Consider the following 20,624-nt stretch of genomic DNA (forward strand, 5'->3'; position numbering starts at 1 on the left):
TCAAAGCCGGGACATGTCAGCTGTTTTAAACAGCTGACATGTGCGCGCAATAGCGGCAAGTGGAATTGCGATCCACCCTCCACTATTAACTAGTTAAATGCCGCTGTCAAATGCTGACAGCGGCATTTAACAAGCGCTTCTGGCCAGCGGGCCGGAAATGTGCATACCGCTGACCCCCTTCACATGATCGGGGGTCAGCGTTGTGTTGACATAACAACCAGAGGTCTCCTGAAGACCTCTATGGCTGTTGATGCCAGATTGCTGTTAGCGCCACCTTGTGGTCGGCGCTCATAGCAATGCTGTAATTCTACTACATAGGAGCGATCTGAGCATCGCACTTATGTAGAAGAGCCGATCAGGCTATGTCAGCTTCTAGCCTCCCATGGAGGCTATTGAAGCATGGCAAAAGTTAAAAAAAGTTTTAAAAAATGTGAAAAAAATATAAGTTTACATCACAAACTGTTAGGTATCAAATTCCCACTTCTGAACAGGGGGAACCTCGAACCATATTGTCTGCAGTCTCCCATTCTTCCCCAGCCGCAGTGGAGTCTGCTCAGCAAAGATGTTGGTCATCAAACTCTATGAGCATTCCATAGTGGTCAGTTTTGCAGACTATCAATCAATTTTTTAAATGCTCCATTTGCACGCTGATATGCATGGAGCAATATGACCAGAAGTCCACAAATGTGGATAGATCTCACCGCAAATTGAAGAAACATTGTCTCATGGTGCAACCTTTCAACAGCGGTAAGATAAAAATGAAGCCTCAATTATGAATAGCGTCTCCCGACGCGTTTCATCCTTGTGGAATCATCAGAAGAGTATCAAGGTCTGCTTTGACTGCCTTACCGGTCTCCTCAGTTCTGTGGAATTTGAAGATCCAGACTATCAGCGCGTCAGGGAAGCCCCGCCCTTGGCGTGTGACACGTCTCAGGGTCATGAAGATTACATCCGGTATTATCAGGGCTCTGGTCTGGAGTCATGGACCGCAAACATCATAATGAGGTGAAACGCAAGCGTTCATGTGAGTTGTGATTCTGCGCCCGTCCAGATCTTTAGCTTATCGGCCCCCATACCGATATGTTGGAACATATATCATGCGCTGGTAAATATCTACCCAGGCAGGAAAGTCCCAATTTATGCCGCACATTAAAAGGATGTCTGACTGTATATAATAGACATTCCTTATGGGCTGAGCATACAAAATAAGGCGGATGCGATTGGTATCAGCACCGTCTTCAACCCAATATGGCATGATTCAGCGTTCACTTAACACTTTAATACAGTGACACCAACAGGAGTAAACACAGACCTGATGTGCCACTCTAGAAGGAAAAACAGGTTAAAGCATAGGACGAGAGAGATGATATTACTGTGTAGAAGGAAGAATTTTTGAAAGAACTCTCATGTAAAAAATGTACCGGGGCCTATTGAATTCATTTATATTCACGAGACACCAACTTAGATTAAAGTATAGAAGCATTAAAAATAATAGGGAGGGGGTTTTGTGAGAGGGACCTGTTGTGCCCTGTATGCCTGATAGTCTATTCTTACTGTGCTCTGCCTGTTGTGGAGGTTGGCACCCTAGGAGAAAACCTGCGCATATGGCACCCCCACTCAACGGAGGCTGTCCCAAACTGACTATCCCTATTGCCCCTATACTATTAACAGAAAGGATAGAAGAATAGATTGAATTAAAACCCCAGATGTTCTATAATGTAGGAGTGGTTAGTTGATGCCTGTTCAGAAGTGGGATGTATATACAGATGTTCATTATGGGAGACTTCCTTCCTTCTTGTCTCCCTAAACAGCTGTGACCTGCCTCACGTGGGGGTTGGCACCCTAAATTCCTGTGCAGATGGTGCCCCCACTCCTCGACGGCTATCCCTAAAAAGCTATCGCTACTAAATTTGTCATGGAAAGAAGGTGTAAAGAATTATAAATGGGGAAATGTTGTCAGAACCAAATATTACAGAAAACAGCTGTAGGGCTGAAGCTCGTTCATGCCAAGCGGTTGAACCGTTCTAAGAGTGAATATCCATCTACTCTCTTTTTGAAGAATCAATTTGTCCCAATCACCTCCTCTTATTGGTGGAGATATCTTGTTTATCCCCACAAAGGTGATTTTACTGGGATTCCCTTGGTGGAAATGGTTCATATGGGTCGGTTCATATGGGTTGCAATGGGAGTTTCTCTTTTGTTGGCGATGTCCCGAAGGTGTTCACAAACTGTCTTTCAGAACTCCCTTTTTGTCTTTCTCACATACTCTAAACTGCATTCACAGGTGGCCTTGTATACCACACCTTTTGTGCGACAATTTATGAAATGTCGGACAGAGTAGGAGGTGCCCGCTACATTGCCCAAAAAGACATTTGCAGATGTGATTGAGGCACATGCTTTACATCCACCACATTTATAACAGCCCTTCGTCTGGTCCATCCAGGTGGATCTGTTTGTTGGCTGATAATGGCTGTGAACCAATCTATCTGATAAAGATCTACCTTTTTTATAGGTGATCTGTGGATATGTTGAATTGTGTTTCCTTATGTCATTGTCCATCTGGAGTATAGGCCAATGTTTCAGGAGCACATTCTTGATGGCACTAGCTCCATTGGAGAACCTAGTAATGAAACGAATTACGTCTTCGTCAAGCCTGGGTTTTGGAATCAATAGCTGTTTTCTTTCCTTTTTGGCGGACTCTTTATAGGTCTTATTTAAAATTTCTTTTGGATAGCCCCTCTCCAAAAACCTATTTTTTAGGTCATCTGCTTTTTCATGGAAAGTATCCAGGCTAGAGGAATTTCTGCATATTCTTAAATATTGTCCTTTGGGGATGCCTCTTTTTAGTGGGACAGAGTGGTTACTCTCCCACCTAAGGAGAAAGTTTGTGGATGTGTCTTTCCTATGGCTATTTGTTCCTATCTCACCATCTTGATTTTTTTCAATACAGATGTCTAGAAATGCTAAGCTGGTTGAGCTGGCCTCATAGGTGAAACAAAGGCCTATGTTGTTGGTGTTGAGGCCCTCACATTATACCGCCATATAGTATGTCATTACTTATCATTACTTACGTTCCGCTAGCCCTAACACCTCCTTTTTGCCCCATTCAAAATAAAACAGTAAAAATAAAATGAAACATACACATATTTGGTATCGATGCATTCAGAATTCCCGAGGCTATCAATAAAATAAATAAAAAGGATTAACATGATCGCTTAACTGTGTAGTGAGAAAAAAATTCAAAACGCCAGAATTACATTTTTATGGTCGCCACGACATTGCATTAAAATGAAATAACGGGCAATCAAAAGAACACATCTGCACTGAAATGGTATTATTGAAAACATAAGCTTGGCAAAAAAAAAAGCCCTCATCCAACCCAAGATGCTGAGAAATGGAGATGCTATGGGTCTCGGAAAATTGCACAATTTTTTCTTTTTAGCTAAATTGGGAATTTTTTTCAACTCTTAGATAAGTAATAACCTAGACATGTTTGGTGACTATGAACTCGTAATGACCTGGAGAATAATAATGTCAGGTCTTTTTTAGCATTTATTGAACCTAGCAAAAAAGTCAAGCAAAAAATTGGATTGCACTTTTTTTGCAATTTCACCGCAATTTAATTCTTGCTTTCTAGTACATGATATGGTAAAACCATTGGTATTCTTCAAAAGTACAACTCGTCCCACAAAAAAATAAGCTCTCACATGGCCATATTGATGGAAAAATAAAAAGGTTATGGCTCTGGGAAGGAGGGGAGCGAAAAACGAAAACGCAAAACCAAAAAAAGCTTCCGGGTTAAGGGGTTAAAATTCACTCTTTTGTCTATGGCAAATGTAGTGGTAGAGAGGTAGTAGATAGGCCATTTTGGAATTTGCAGCACAGCACTCCTCTCAATCACAGCAGGATGATGTTACCTCTGGCAGCAACACCGTCAGCTTGAGTCAACATTCTAGGCTTAGAATGGTTTGCCTGATCACAAATGACAAATGAAGGATATTTGTTTGATTGTTTTTAATTTTATTAATGAAAATTATTTCAGTACACTCTGTTATTAAATATATTGGTTCTACTTAGTTAATAGCCCTTTCTTTTATGAGGTATCTTTTTGAGTACTAAGGCTGTTTTTATGTTGTACAATTTGATAGGGGTTGGAGACCTGAGAGTGTTACATACTACTTTCGGGGAACTGGAGACTTTGCACTAATGTGATTCGTGCCAAGTCAATTAAGATGATTTATATTTTATAAATTTATTTATAAAAACTACTAAGGTGTTGTAAGAAGTTGCTGATGACTTAAAATGTATAATTATATTCCCCCATTGAGCAGGACACTAGAGATTCATGAGACATACACAAAGTCATCTCCAGGGAGTGATTCCACCTGGCACCTTGTCTTCATTTTATGCATAAATATCCTCAGATTATTCCTCACTTTTCTGTGTCTGGTTTGCATGGAAGATGATTAAGCTGCTACCTAACATTATTATCAATCTCCCTAGACCAAGTAGAAGAAAATTACGTGAAGATGAATGTCAAGAACAAAGAAATATCAAATGTGAGTAACAAATGTGTAATAAAATCAAGGAAAGAAATATTAAAAGTGTCTAATAACCAACGTGCAAGAAAAAGACAAATTTCTGTATAGAAGACAAAATATGTATCTGTGACCATGACATCGATGGATATGTGTTATGTTTGCTAATCTGAAAGATTTAGGTTACATATGCAATTTTCTTTATATGACAATAACTTGTCAGTTTAGATTTATTATCTCTTGTTTTACATGATAACTTCTTATTTATTCTGTGTTGCACTTTATGATCGAAAAAAAGGAATTATTTGTAATAGTCACAGATTGGGTAGAAACATTTTTCAACTGAAAATCTTCCCAGACATATAAAAAGGATTATCACTTATGGCTGAACATTGATTTCTGTGAACCTGATTCAGATGAACAGACCAAGAAGAGAAATGTGTTCATCAAATCAGAAAAATAATTGCAATTACGAAGCTACAAATCTGACACAAAAATCCTTTATCTACAGATGATAAATTACCGTTACTGAATAGGCAACTTCTTAGGGTATAATGATGTACAGTTACCTCCATAGTGCAAAAATGGCCTCATTCAGAATCATGTCAATTTTATTCCGAAGCTGAAAATTCCGAATCAAACCTTTTCCATTACAAAACCTTTTTACACTTATTTATTCCTATTTAGGTTTCATTGATTAATTCTACACTTTTGCATCACTTTTTGATAACGTTGTTATCTGACAGTTTACTAAAAAGTTCACTGAATGTAACAGACTAATGTTTTCTCTAAATCATATATTGAGACAAGTCCTAGTATTATTAACAAAAGTTATTTATTTTTGGTTTTTAACACTTGTCATCATTTCTTTCCTTGGTCTAAACATAGGAAAAAAACAAGACGTTCGTTACAGAGTTTTTACTTTTAGGATTTCAAGTTAGTCATGGTAAAAGACTTTTCCTCTTCTGCTTGTTCCTTCTGGTTTATTTTATGATAATATGTGGGAATCTCCTGATCACCACCCTGGTGTCCACCAGCAAGAACCTCCACACTCCAATGTACTTCTTCATTTTACAACTGTCCATCAGTGACATCTTGTTACCCTCCGATATTGTCCCCAATCTGCTCCATATTCTTCTAAATAATGGGGGGAGTATGACGTTTGTTGACTGTATCAGTCAATGTTATTTTTTTGGTGCCTTGGAAACATTTGAGTGTCTTCTTCTGGCTGTGATGTCTTATGACCGATATGTGGCCATCTGTAACCCCCTCCGTTACACATCTATCATGACAAGGGGACATTGTGTGATACTGACCATCTTTAGTTTTTTGTTCGGACTTTCTCTGATTTTTATTTACACCATAACAATAGCAAATCTAAGCTTTTGTGGAGATAATATCATTGACCACTTATTTTGTGACTTTGTGCCATTGATAGATCTTTCCTGTTCTGAAACCTTTGCTATACACTTGGAGATTTATTTATTAGGAACTCCATCTGTGTTTATTCCTGTCACAATCATTGTAGTGTCTTATACGTATATAGTTGTAACAGTTTTTCGGATTCCTTCCAGTACCGGAAGACAGAAAGCCTTCTCCACCTGTAGCTCCCATCTCACTGTGGTCTCCATATTCTACGGGACTCTGTTTAGCATTTATGTTGTCCCATCAAAGGGTCTCACACTCACTGTGAGTAAGATCCTATCACTGCTCTATACTGTGTTTACTCCTTTTATTAACCCCATTATATACAGTCTGAGAAATGAGGACATTAAAAAAGCCATACAAGGAACAGTTCATAAGCTTGTCATCTAGAAAATCATTCACAATATGCTACACAGATAAATCATTTCCAGTAATTAATCCAAAGTGCTTGAATATATTTTCCCTTTATTGATACTGGTACACATAGTGAAGCTGAACTAGCCCCCCATTATATTACATAAAGATCTTTATGTTCTAACCTCATGAAAAGATAATTTTGGTTTCATTGCTCCATAAAACAGATTCTAAGATACCTGTGGCTTGCTTTGATGATTTTAGGAATATTAAAATGTTTTGCTTGTGCTTTTGGGTCAGTAGATGTGATGGTGTATTGGAGTCAGGCATGGAGAAGTTCAGCATTTAGTATGCACCTCACTGTGCAAAATGAAATCTTAGTGCCTACTGCCATCAATTCTTGCTATAGGTATAGTTTTTTTTTAGCCTGCCTGGAAATCTGAATAAAGCTTCTCCTTTCTGCCATGTTTGGTGTTCCTATGTGTTTTCTGCTTTGAGCTGTATCCCTTGGAAATTCAATGACTTTGTATCTTTAAGTCTTCATTTATTTGTTCATGCAATGTTCTTGTATTAATCATTCTATTGCCTTAATTGTATTAATTAAGAAAATACAGCACGTTTGGAATTATGGTGGTGCACAAGTAGGATAACAATATCCATCAACTGAGAGGTAGAAATACTTGGCACTCATATAGGTGTTAGTGATGAGCAAGCACTAAAATGCTTGGGTGCTCGTTGCTTGGGTCAAGTAGATTGGAATACTCAGGTACTCGACCCAAGCAATGAGCCCACTGTAAGTCTATGGGAGACCCGAGTATTTTTACCGCGGCCCCCCCTGAGGGTCCTTTTAAGGTCTAAAAACATCTGAAAATGATAGAAACAATGCTCAAATGACACAGGGACCTCATGGGGATCACTCCTGGAAGCATTCCTGACTCATAGTTCACGGCTGTAAACATTTTTTTCTGAGATTCATGCCATTTTTCCCGCTGCAACAAAAAACACACTAAAACAAAAACAAAACGGGTTTTGCTGGGAAATATGTCAAGGTACATCCTTTGCAGGTTAATGACTTGCCTGTAAGGCCAAATATCTAACCCCAGATCGAAAATTTCTGAAATGTTCATCCCCCACTTAGGCTTAGTTCAGACTCAGCATTTTTGAACCATTTTTCAACTGTAACATTGCTTTCAACCACTACAAATGCATTCACTGGGAAATGCCATTGTGACATTTAATACCCCTAGCTGGCCATGTAGTGTGTGACACATAAGCTGACCCATCTTGTTTTATCTATGAAGGAAGGACTCTTAAAGTCACAGAACCTATTTTTACTGGTGCATCAGGCGGCATTAATCTTCTTAAAGGGCCATTATGAAACAGTGGGTCTCCTAAGCTGTTGTAGCCTATGCTGTGAGTGGATGGGCTGCCAAGAATCACGACGCACCACAATACCCCTTTCATAAGATGTCCAGGGGAGACTCCTGAAAAAGTGTTGCATTGCATTCAAGGCCTGCCCTGCTACCAATTCATATGCCCCCAATAAGCCTTGGAACCCACACACTGGATGGGCCCATGCAAATCCACTTCACAATATGCATTTTGTACATCCATAAGTTGCCAATGGTAGACATAAAAGGTCTAACTTAAGCACCAAAGCAGCATTGGAGTTTGGCAGCCTTCTGGGTGTCTGAGCTGTCCTGTTCAGGATCACTCTGCTCACCTCAATCGAGGACGGGGCTAGAAAAGGTGCCTCAAACATTGTTTGCTTCATTTCACCTGGTCAGCCTACCGCAGCTGGTGGGTTTCCCATACAGCGGTCGACACACAGTAAAAAAAAACGAAAATGATGGTACTCAACCTTAGCACATGGAATGTGAGAACTCTGCTGGATAATACTAAGGCAGGCAGACCAAAGAGAAGAACGGCATTGGTTGCTCAGGAGCTAGCTCGTTACAAGGTTGATATAGCAGCTCTTAGCGAAACACGCCTGGCAGACAAGGGTCAATTGACAGAGCATAGTGTTGGATATACATTCTTCTGGAGTGGTCAAGGCAGCACTGAAAAATGAGAAGCAGGTGTGGGATTTGCTATCAAAACTCATCTTGCTCGTAAACTTACCAGGCTTCCGGAGGGCATCAATGACCGTCTGATGACATTTCAGCTCTTACTTACAAACAAGAAACACGCGACTCTGATCAGTGCCTATGCTCCCACGATGACTAATCCGGATGACATTAAAGATAAGTTCTATGATGAACTTGACGCACTTATTTCAGCAATCCCACAGGCAGACAAGCTCATTATACTTGGAGACTTTAATGCCAGAGTGGCAACAGACCATCAAAACTGGGAAGGGGGTCATTGGGAGACATGACACTGGCAGGTGTAACAGTAATGGCCTGCTGCTCCTCAAGATGTGTGCCACACAAGACCTTGTCATCACCAACACTTTATTCCACTTACCCATACGCAAGAAGACAGCACAGATGCACCCACGATCGTGGCATTGGCATCTTATTGATTAGGGATGATATGGACTTGCCAGGAAAAGGGATGAGATGACTTTAGAGTGAGAAGGGCCATGTGCCATGCAGACTGCTGGACTGACCATTGCCTCAATGTGCCTAAGTGCAGGCTCCGCATCCTGCCTGCGAGGAGACTCCAAGGTCAGAAAACGACAAAGAGGCTGAATATATATAAGCTGCAAAATAAAAGAATTGCAAGGGAATTTGCCAATGACCTTGATGGCAGACTGTTAAATATACTGCAGGCTGAGGAGATTGGCAGTGAGGAACGGTGAACAATTCTGAGAGATGCTGTTTATAATACTGCTCTGGAGCATCTCGGATCAGCAGCCAGAAGGTGTATCAAAATGTCCCCACGTCGTTAGCTAAGAAAGATGCCTTTACCAACATAAAAAGAAAGGTACAGATTAAGCTACGCGAGATGCAGGATAACTGGTTTAGCAAGAAGGCCTATGAAATTAAGGGCTATGCAGATACCCATGACCAGAAACGCTTCTACGATGCACTCAAAGCTGTATATGGACCCCAGTCATCAAGCTCTTCATCTCTGCTTAACTCAGATGGAACTAAGCTGCTGACAGAAAAGAAACAAATTCTGGAATGTGGGCTGAGCACTTTAATAATATTCTTAATCGCCCTGCCAATATCAATGATGAGGCTATTGCTCACTTGCCCCAGGTAGAAATCAACAAGGACCTTTAGGTTCTTCCAAGTGGAGATGAAGTCAGGAAAGCAGTAAAACAGCTTTCTTGTGGAAAAGCTCTCGGAAATGATGCTATACCTGCTGAGGTATATAAAGCTGGCTGCCCTGCTCTGATGCAAACGGTGACCAAACTATTCCAGTATATGTGGAAAAAGGAACAGGTTCCACAACAGATGAAAGTTGCCAGCAAAATTCACATATACAAGAGGAAAGGTAATCGCCAATCTTGTGACAACCATCGAGGCATCTCCCTTCTGTCCACTGCAGGCAAGATATTGGCTCATCTCTTGCTCAACCAACTTTTACATCATCTTGAGCAAGGTCTATTACCCGAAACCAGTGTGGTTTCCGTGCTAAACGTGGAACAGTTGATATGGTTTTTTCAGCACGTCAAGAGTTGTGGCTGATAAAAATATCACCAATCAGTCCAGAAGCGAGTGAAACAGATTACTTTAAATCCTTGCAAGACTATAAAGTTTACTAATGTGACACAAAATTGTGTCTGTTTCCAGTTAAGATTTGAGAATACCCAACAATGCAGTCTGAATGACGTGATTGGAGACAAGAGACTTACTTTGAAAAAAAACTAAAATATTGTGTACCATGAAACCTCCAGCTGTCAAACACTTTCTTGGTTTTCAAATCGTAATGGAATCCCGACAATATGTTGAGAACAGGATGCACTATATTGAAGTACAATCAACTTTTTGTCTTTTTTAATGGTATGATGGTTCCCTCTTTGCAGAATGATTTGCAGGAGAATTTGGCAGTTTTATTTGCCAATTTTTTAACACTAAGTTTCAGATACGGTTTTAAAGAAGGCTAATACTTGCAATACAATGCAATTTTATTTCAAAGTACAAAATTCAAGAAATAATATGATTGAATAGTATGAGTGCGTACACTTTTGTATATGTTAACATACGAAGGTTAAGTACACATTTGGATTAAATACATATAATCATTAAGTATATATAAGGATTAACTACATACAGTATACTTACTTCATCACCAAGAGGCTTTTAAACATCATCAGTCTGGAATATCAGAGAAGCAACACCAAGACAAAGAACCCCTGGGAGATTACCTACACTGCATGGGCGTCCCCAATAATGCAGGTATCAGCACACTGTACATGTACAGGTACTCCAGTTTTGGCATCTGTCTTAGTCATGTTTCTCTGGTCTTATATAGTGATTTACACTATGTAGTAACTCTAGTTTCACCCAGCCCTTCAAGTGGCCAGCTTTCAAGATCGGATGACACTGAGATATCATGGAGTAATCAGATGAGGGGCCATAAACCCTTAGAATATAAAAGCCACAATGATTTACATAAAACCACTACAGGCAGAGGTTCAGTAAAACTTAACCTCTTTCTGACCTAAGATGGGATAGTACATCCGAGGTCAGATCTCCTGCATTGATGCGGGCTCCGGCGGTGAGCCCACATCAAAGCCGAAACATGTCAGCTGTTTTTAACAGCTGACATGTGCCCGCAATAGCGATGGGTGGAATCGCGATACACCCGCCACTATTGACTAGTTAAATGCCACTGTCAAACACTGACAGCAGCATTTAGCTACTGCTTCCGGCCATCGGTCCAGAAATGAGCTCATCGCCGTCCCTGTCACATGATCGGGGGTCAGCGATGTGTCAGCATGACAACCTGAGGTCTCCTTGAGAACTCTATGGTTGTTGATGCCGGCTTGCAGTGTGCGCCACCCTATGGTCGGCGCTCATAGCATGTTATGGATCCAGTGGCAGGATCTCCAAACTGACCAGGCAAATATGACCTGAATAAAGAGGACAAGCTCTGGGGATGTGGAAGCTATACTGACCGCAATCCTGATCCTATCCACACACACTAAAGGTAGCCGTGGAGCGTTACCTGAAAACCTAGACGCCTCGTTCACAGCCTGAGAAACTGACTACCCCTAGAGAGAAAGCAAAGACCTCACTTGCCTCAGAGAAATAACCCCAAAGTTTTAGAAAGCCCCCCACAAATAATAACAGTGAGTTAAGGGGAAAACACAAACGTAGAAATGAAACAGGTTTAGCAAATGAGGCCCGCTAATACTAGATAGAGAGAAAAAAGGCAGGAGTCGGTGTGGTCAGTATAAAATCTATCAAAAACAAGCCATGCAGAAAATGCAAGAACCCCCACACCGACTCACGATGTGGGGGGCGCACTCTGCACCCCAGAACTACCAGCAAGCGAAAAGATCACATAGAAGCAAGCTGGACAGAACTCATCATATACTGAGAAAAGTTTACAATGAGAAAATGAGCAAAAATGAACAAGCAACTTAGCTTGACCAACAGGAGACTGGTCACAAGGAATATTCAGGAGAGCTCTGAATCCAGACTGAATACACCGACAGCAGGCAACAACTGAAGGGCCAGGTGAATTAAATAGGCCCAGCATAGGCAGGAAATGAATCAGCTGAGCCCAGCCATATCGCTAAAGGCCACCAGAGGGATCCTAAGAACAAATTCACACAGTACCACTCATGACCACAGGAGGGAGCCTGAGAACGGAATTCACAACAGTACCCCCCCCTTGAGGAGGGGTCACCGAACCCTCACCAGAACTCCCAGGCCGATCAGGATGAGCCGAATGAAAGGCATGAACCAACTCGGCCGCATGGACATCAAAGGCGACAACCCAGGAATTATCCTCCTGACCATAGCCCTTCCATTTGACAAAGTACTGAAGCCTCCATCTCGAAATACAAGAATCCAAGATCTTCTCCACCACATACTCCAACTCTCCTTCGACCAAAACCGGAGCAGGAGGATTAACAGAAGGAACCACAGGCACCACATATCTCCGCAACAATGACCTATGGAACACATTATGAATGGCAAACGATGTAGGGAGGTCCAAACGAAATGACACAGGGTTGAGGATTTCCAAAATCTTATAAGGACCGATGAAACGAGGCTTGAACTTAGGAGAGGAAACCTTCATCGGGACATAAAGAGAAGACAACCATACCAAATCCCCCACACGAAGTCGGGGACCCACACAGCGACGGCGGTTAGCAAAGCGCTGAGCCTTCTCCTGGGACAATGTCAAATTGTACACCACATGATTCCAAATCTGCTGCAACCTATCCACCACAGAATCTACCCCAGGACAGTCAGAGGACTCAACCTGACCTGAGGAAAAACGAGGATGAAAACCAGAATTGCAAAAGAAAGGTGAAACCAAAGTAGCAGAACTAGCCCGATTATTGAGGGCAAACTCAGCCAAAGGCAAAAAGGTCACCCAATCATCCTGATCAGCAGAAATAAAACATCTCAAATAAGTTTCCAAGGTTTGATTAGTTCGTTCGGTTTGGCCGTTCGTCTGAGGATGGAAGGCCGACGAAAAAGACAATTCAATGCCCATCTTAGCACAAAAGGACCAACAAAATCTGGATACAAACTGGGATCCTCTGTCAGACACAATGTTCTCCGGAATACCATGCAAACGAACCACATTCTGAAAAAACAGTGGCACCAAATCAGAGGAGGAAGAAGGCAGCTTAGGCAAGGGTACCAAATGGACCATCTTAGAAAAACGATCACAAACCACCCAGATGACAGACATCCTCTGAGAGACAGGAAGATTCAAAATAAAATCCATGGAAATATGCATCCAAGGCCTCTTCGGGACAGGCAGAGGCAAGAGCAATCCACTGGCACGAGAACAGCAAGGCTTGGCCCGAGCACAAATCCCACAGGACTGCACAAAGGAATGCACATCCCGCGACAAGGAAGGCCACCAAAAGGACCTCGCCACCAAATCCCTGGTACCAAAAATCCCAGGATGACCTGCCAACACCGAAGAATGGACCTCGGAAATAACTCTACTGGTCCATCTGTCAGGGACAAACAGTCTCTCCGGTGGACAACGATCAGGTCTATTGGCCTGAAATTCCTGCAACACCCGTCGCAGATCATGAGAGATGGCAGACAAAATCACCCCCTCTTTGAGGACACCAGTCGGTTCAGAAACTTCCGGGGAGTCAGGTACAAAACTCCTAGAAAGGGCATCAGCCTTCATGTTTTTCGAACCCGGAAGATATGAGACCACAAAATTGAAACAAGAGAAAAACAGCGAACATCGAGCCTATCTCGGATTCAACCGCTTGGCAGACTCGAGATAAGTCAAATTCTTGTGATCCGTCAAGACCACCACATGATGCTTGGCTCCCTCAAGCCAATGTCGCCACTCCCCAAATGCTCACTTCATCGCCAACAACTCACGATTACCAACATCATAATTCCGCTCGGCAGGTGAAAACTTTCTGGAAAAGAAAGCACATGGTCTCATCACAGAGCCATCAGAGCTTTTCTGCGACAAGACAGCCCCTGCTCCAATCTCAGAAGCATCAACCTTGACCTGAAAGGGAAGAGAGACATCAGGCTGGCGCAAGACAGGAGCCGAAGAAAACCAACGTTTCAGCTCCTGAAAGGCCTCCACGGCCGCAGGAGACCAATTCGTAACATCAGAGCCCTTCTTGGTCAAATCCGTCAAAGGCTTAACCACACTAGAAAAATTAGTGATGAAGCGACGGTAAAAATTAGCAAAACCCAAGAACTTTTGAAGACTCTTCACAGATGTAGGTTGAGTCCAGTCATGAATAGCCTGAACCTTGACTGGATCCTTCTCAATAGTAGAAGGAGAAAAAATAAAGCCCAAAAAGGAAACCTTCTGGACTCCGAAGAGACATTTAGAGCCCTTCACAAACAAGGCATTGGCACACAGGACCTGAAATACCATCCTGACCTGCTTCACATGAGAGTCCCAATCATCAGAAAAGACCAAAATATCATCCAGGTACATAATCATAAATCTATCCAGATACTCTCGGAAGATGTCGTGCATGAAGGACTGAAACACAGAGGGGGCATTAGAAAGCCCAAAAGGCATCACCAAGTACTCAAAATGGCCTTCGGGCGTATTAAATGCTGTTTTCCATTCATCGCCCTGTTTTATGCGCACAAGATTATATGCTCCACGAAGATCGATCTTGGTGAACCAACTGGCCCCCTTAATCCGGGCAAACAGATCGGACAACAGTGGCAAGGGGTATTGAAATTTGACCGTGATGTTATTTAGAAGGCGATAATCTATACAGGGCCTCAGAGAACCATCCTTCTTGGCCACAAAAAAGAACCCCGCACCCAAAGGGGACGAGGACGGGCGAATATGCCCCTTCTCCAAGGACTCCTTTATATACACTCACTGGCCACTTTATTAGGTACACCTGTCCAACTTCTTGTTAACACTTAATTTCTAATCAGCCAATCACATGGCGGCAACTCAGTGCATTTAGGCATGTAGACATGGTCAAGACAATCTCCTGCAGTTCAAACCGAGCATCAGTATGGGGAAGAAAGGTGATTTGAGTGCCTTTGAACGTGGCATGGTTGTTGGTGCCAGAAGGGCTGGTCTGAGTATTTCATAAACTGCTGATCTACTGGGATTTTCATGCACAACCATCTCTAGGGTTTACAGAGAATGGTCCGAAAAAGAAAAAAAATCCAGTAAGCGGCAGTTCTGTGTTGTCGGAAATGCCTTGTTGATACCAGAGGTCAGAGGAGAATGGGCAGACTGGTTCGAGCTGATAGAAAGGCAACAGTGACTCAAATCGCCACCCGTTACAACCAAGGTAGGCCTAAGAGCATCTCTGAACGCACAGTGCATCGAACTTTGAGGCAGATGGGCTACAGCAGCAGAAGACCACACCAGGTACCACTCCTTTCAGCTAAGAACAGGAAACTGAGGCTACAATTTGTACAAGCTCATCGAAATTGGACAGTAGAAGATTGGAAAAACGTTGCTTGGTCTGATGAGTCTCGATTTCTGCTGCGACATTCGGATGGTAGGGTCAGAATTTGGCGTAAACAACATGAAAGCATGGATCCATCCTGCCTTGTATGGAGCATCTTTGGGATGTGCAGCCGACAAATCTGCGGCAACTGTGTGATGCCATCATGTCAATATGGACCAAAATCTCTGAGGAATGCTTCCAGCACCTTGTTGAATCTATGCCACGAAGAATTGAGGCAGTTCTGAAGGCAAAAGGGGGTCCAACCCGTTACTAGCATGGTGTACCTAATAAAGTGGCCGGTGAGTGTAACTCCGCATAGCGGCATGCTCTGGTACAGACAAATTAAAGAGTCGTCCCTTAGGGAACTTACTACCAAAAATCAAATTTATAGCACAATCACAATCCCTATGAGGAGGTAGGGCACTGGATTTGGGCTCATCAAATACATCCTGGTAGTCTGACAAAAATTCAGGGACTTCAGAAGGAGTAGAAGAAGCAATTGACACCAAAGGGGCATCACCATGAATTCCCTGGCAACCCCAGCTTGACACAGACATTGCTTTCCAATCCAGGACTGGATTATGAGCCTGCAGCCATGGCAGACCCAACACTACAACATCATGCAAATTATGTAGCACAAGAAAGCGAATCACCTCCTGATGTGCAGGAGCCATACACATGGTCCCTTGAGTCCAGTACTGAGGTTTATTCTTGGCCAATGGCGTAGCGTCAATTCCCCTCAGTGGAATAGGGAACTGCAAAGGCTCCAAGACAAAACCACAGCGCCTGGCAAATGACAAATCCATCAGATTCAGGGCGGCACCTGAATCCACAAAAGCCATAACTGAGTAGGATGACAGAGAGCAAATCAAAGTAACAGACAATAAGAATTTAGGTTGTACAGTACCAATGGTGACAGACTTAGTAAACCCTTTTGTGCGCTTAGAGCATGCTGAGATAACATGAGCAGAATCACCACAGTAAAAGCACAACCCATTCTGACGTCTGTAGTTTTGCCGTTCAGTTCTGGTCAAAATCCTGTCGCATTGCATAGGCTCAGATTTCTGCTCAGAAAATACTGCCAGATGGTGCACAGGTTTGCGCTCCCGCAAACGCCGATCAATCTGAATGGCCAAAGACATTGACTCATTCAGACCCGCAGGCGTGGGGAACCCCACCATAACATCTTTAAGGGCTTCAGAGAGACTCTTTCTGAAAATTGCCGCCAAGGCGCACTCATTCCATTGAGTGAGCACAGACCACTTCCTAAACTTCTGACAGTAAATCTCCGCTTCATCTTGCCCCTGAGAGAGAGCTAGCAAAGCTTTCTCTGCTTGGTCTACCAGATTTGGTTCCTCATAGAGGACTCCAAGCAACAGAAAAAACGCATCCACATTCAGCAATGCAGGATCTCCTGGCGCCAGAGCGAATGCCCAATCTTGAGGGTCGCCACGTAACAAAGAGATAATAATTTTAACTTGCTGAACAGAATCACCAGAGGAGCGAGGTCTCAGAGAAAGAAATATCTTACAATTATTCTTAAAATTCAAAAACCTAGATCTATCTCTGGAAAACAGCTCAGGAATAGGTATTTTAGGCTCTGGCATAGGACTGCGGACTACATAATCCTAAATGCCCTGTACCCTTGCAGTGAGATGATCCACACTAGAAGACAGACTCTGAATGTCCATATCTGCAGCTGAGTTCAAAGCCACTTAGAGATTAAGGGGAGGAGAGAAGCTAAACACAGTGCAGAGAAAAAAAAAATGATCTCCGAATTTCTCATCTCCCTCTTCTGCTGCATTTAACACTTTTGGGCCTGCTGTACTGTTATGGATCCGGTGGCAGGATCTCCAAACTGACCAGGCAAATATGACCTGAATAAAGAGGACAAGCTCTGGGGATGTGGAAGCTATACTGACCGCAATCCTGATCCTATCCACACACACTAAAGGTAGCCGTGGAGCGTTACCTGAAAACCTAGACGCCTCGTTCACAGCCTGAAAAACTGACTACTCCTAGAGAGAAAGCAAAGACCTCACTTGCCTCAGAGAAATAACCCCAAAGTTTTAGAAAGCCCCCCACAAATAATAACGGTGAGTGAAGGGGAAAACACAAACTTAGAAATGAAACAGGTTTAGCAAATGAGGCCCGCTAATACTAGATAGAGAGAAAAAAGGCAGGAGTCTGTGCGGTCAGTATAAAATCTATCAAAAACAAGCCACGCAGAAAATGCAAGAACCCCCACACCGACTCACGATGTGGGGGGCGCACTCTACACCCCAGAACTACCAGCAAGCGAAAAGATCACATAGAAGCAAGCTGGACAGAAATCATCATATACTGAGAAAAGTTTACAATGAGAAAATGAGCAAAAATGAACAAGCAACTTAGCTTGACCAACAGGAGACTGGTCACAAGGAATATTCAGGAGAGCTCTGAATCCAGACTGAATACACCGACAGCAGGCAACAAGTGAAGGGCCAGGTGAATTAAATAGACCCAGCCTAGGCAGGAAATGAATCAGCTGAGCCCAGCCATATCGCTAAAGGCCACCAGAGGGATCCCAAGAACAAATTCACACAGTACCACTCATGACCACAGGAGGGAGCCCGAGAACGGAATTCACAACATAGCAAGCCTGTAATTCAGCTACATAGGAGCCATCTGATGATTGGAATCACCAGTTTAGTGTGATTCATAGGGATCCCACTAGTGTCTTTCAGCTTCACCCTGCGACTGCTAACAGGGCGCAGCGTATTTATGGCAACTCTGTGAAGTAACAGAGTTCACTTCTCTTCACACTGGGTGAGGTCTAACCCACGTGTGAGCAAGCGTTCCTCCGCCATTACTCAGCAGCAGGTGTCATCTCTGCACGGTGGACCCCAGACTGCGAACACACCTCATATTATTATTATTTGGTGTGTTCCGCCAGTCCTAACAGCTAGCACACAAAACTATGCTACATATGCCTGCAGAAATACGATTTTTGAAACACAGAAACACCAGTACTCAGCCTGACATAACAGACTGTATTTTTTGGGGTGGTTTTTGGTGAATTAAAAAAAAAAAAAATAGAACAAGGCTAGCACACACAAGTATGCTACGTATGTCTGCAAAACTATAATTTTTAAACAGATACTTTACACCAGGCCTCAGTCTGACATAACACTGTATACATTTTTTTGGGGGGGTTTGTTGAATTTTGGAAAAAAAAGAAAACTGCAGCTAGGAATATAGTAAATAAGCAGCAGCAGACAGTTATGGAGCTTTGGGAGGGATGCAGTGGGAGGAATGTATGCACATACAGTGCCTGCAGGCCTTGCACTGATGTGGATATGCTGTGTCCTGCCTACCTAGCACTGCAATATTGGGACCCACGAATTAGCCCTCTCAGGAGTTGTGGACTGAACAGTTGCAGACCTACACTAACTATTAAAAGCACGATTCTAACCCTATCTCAACAGCAGCTCTCCCTACACTAGTTAAGTCCAGAGCAGAATGTGGCGAGCAGGGTGGCGCCAGGTATCTTATACTCATGATGATGCTGTGCGGCCAGCCAATCAGTGCATGACCACAGCAAAGATAGCTGTGGTGTTTCGTGGCATGGCAGACAATCCCAGCAGCGTGATTGGATCTCTAAAGTCAGCCAAATATGCTGGGTGGAGACCTCACTTCCTGACGAGTAATCCCGGAAATGCTCGATGCTCGCTGAGTACACCCAGCTTACTGATACTCGGGCGAGAAACGAGTAGTGGAGAGCACGTTCGCTCATCACTAATAGGTGTAATCCAGAACTTATTTATTGAATGTAGGTACCTCACCTTCATCAGTCATCTGGTTAGAGGAGATGTGGGTGGAAGCATACTGTGTGAAAATCTGCACTAAATATTTTTAACTTAAAATGAAATGTCACAGTCAACTAAACCATAGGCAGTCCAGACATTTAATGTGTTTGATGTCAGTCGCACTAATGAAATCTTTGATTATTACTTAACCCATTACTTGCCACATTAAAATTTTTACAAGTACAGATTTTTCAGAAAAGGGCGTCCCAATATTCAATTAAAAATGACAATGACATGATTTCCTATTTTGAAAATATTGATTTTGCAAACACAACACAAAAAATTGGACCTAATTATAAAAATTATAAAATCTTAGTTGCTAGAATCTAAAGATTAGGCGTCCCCAAAAAAGGACATTGGTAGATAATGGGTTAAGGTTTGAGTGAGACAAATATGCTGTGATTTGGGATTTTATTCAGGAGGTTAAACAATTCAGAGACTGCAGTAATCAGCAAAAGTGGCATTTTGTAGTATAGCTATAGATGAATAGATCAATTTGCAGTAGATCGAGTATGAGTTGAATTTTCTGAAATATGTGTCTTCATGCCTCTCGAATACTTTGCAACACGACTTGTGGTTTGCAAAAAAAGTAAAAAATTTGCTGACACTATTTCCCTCACTTCTGATGCATCAAAGAGTGGTCTTTTTACATTGCAGCGTGGGATTTTTCAAAAGGCACTGCAGTTGTGACATCATACAGATAATGATGAGCAAATGTGTGGATTTTTAGGTTTGCCGAGTTCTGTCAGAATTTTTAAAAAGTTCTCTTCAGGACCCAATCTTGACCTGAACTTTAATGCCATAAAATTATTGTAAAATGGTAGGACTTAGGGCTAGGAGGCTGCAAAAGGAAAAAAAAAAATGGGGGGACAATTTTACTGCAAATATGTGAGCATAGGGAAATGACTTCAAGGGGTTCTGTCGCCATAGGTGTCATAGTAAAATAGGAAGTAAATGAATAACATTAGAATTTTAACAGAGATTGAGGCTTGCGACTGCCGATCCACTTACAAATTTCACCCACAGAGAATGGGGCACAATACTCCCACAGCTACAAAGTGACTGCTTCAGTAGCATACGTTAAAATGCCGCTGATGAAAAGGTAGTAGTATGATCTTAGTTCCAGCTGATTTTCCGCAGCGAAGCTTGCTGCTGGCAGTCCATTTAAAATTTCAACCATGGAGCATGTTTCCAGATTTGTCCCAAAGAAGCCGAAATCAAATTTCACCTCACACTCAGAGCTAAACTTTTGTCTTCTGTAGCATACAGCAAAGCAGCTGCAGATAAACATCTCAATGTTTGATTCTGTATACATCTGGCGGGCCACCATGAGGCTTGCTACCGCCAGTCTCAGCTCCTTTGGCTTGGAACACATCCTCAATGCTGTTGCCTTAAAGTCCC

At 42.5% G+C, this 20,624-nt stretch overlaps 1 protein-coding gene across 1 annotated transcript; it reads left to right on the top strand.

Annotated features, from left to right (window-relative positions):
• Positions 1 to 772: 772 nt before the first annotated feature.
• On the top strand, positions 773 to 6,353 carry LOC143774631 (olfactory receptor 5G9-like). Its single transcript, XM_077262384.1, has 3 exons — positions 773 to 971; positions 4,504 to 4,559; positions 5,427 to 6,353. Exons 1-3 carry the CDS (start codon positions 773 to 775, stop codon positions 6,351 to 6,353), a joined length of 1,182 nt encoding a protein of 393 aa, XP_077118499.1.
• The last annotated feature ends 14,271 nt before the right edge of the window (positions 6,354 to 20,624 follow it).

The sequence above is a fragment of the Ranitomeya variabilis genome, chromosome 5, assembly GCF_051348905.1.
Source record: "Ranitomeya variabilis isolate aRanVar5 chromosome 5, aRanVar5.hap1, whole genome shotgun sequence".
NCBI classification, from domain to species: domain Eukaryota; kingdom Metazoa; phylum Chordata; class Amphibia; order Anura; family Dendrobatidae; genus Ranitomeya; species Ranitomeya variabilis.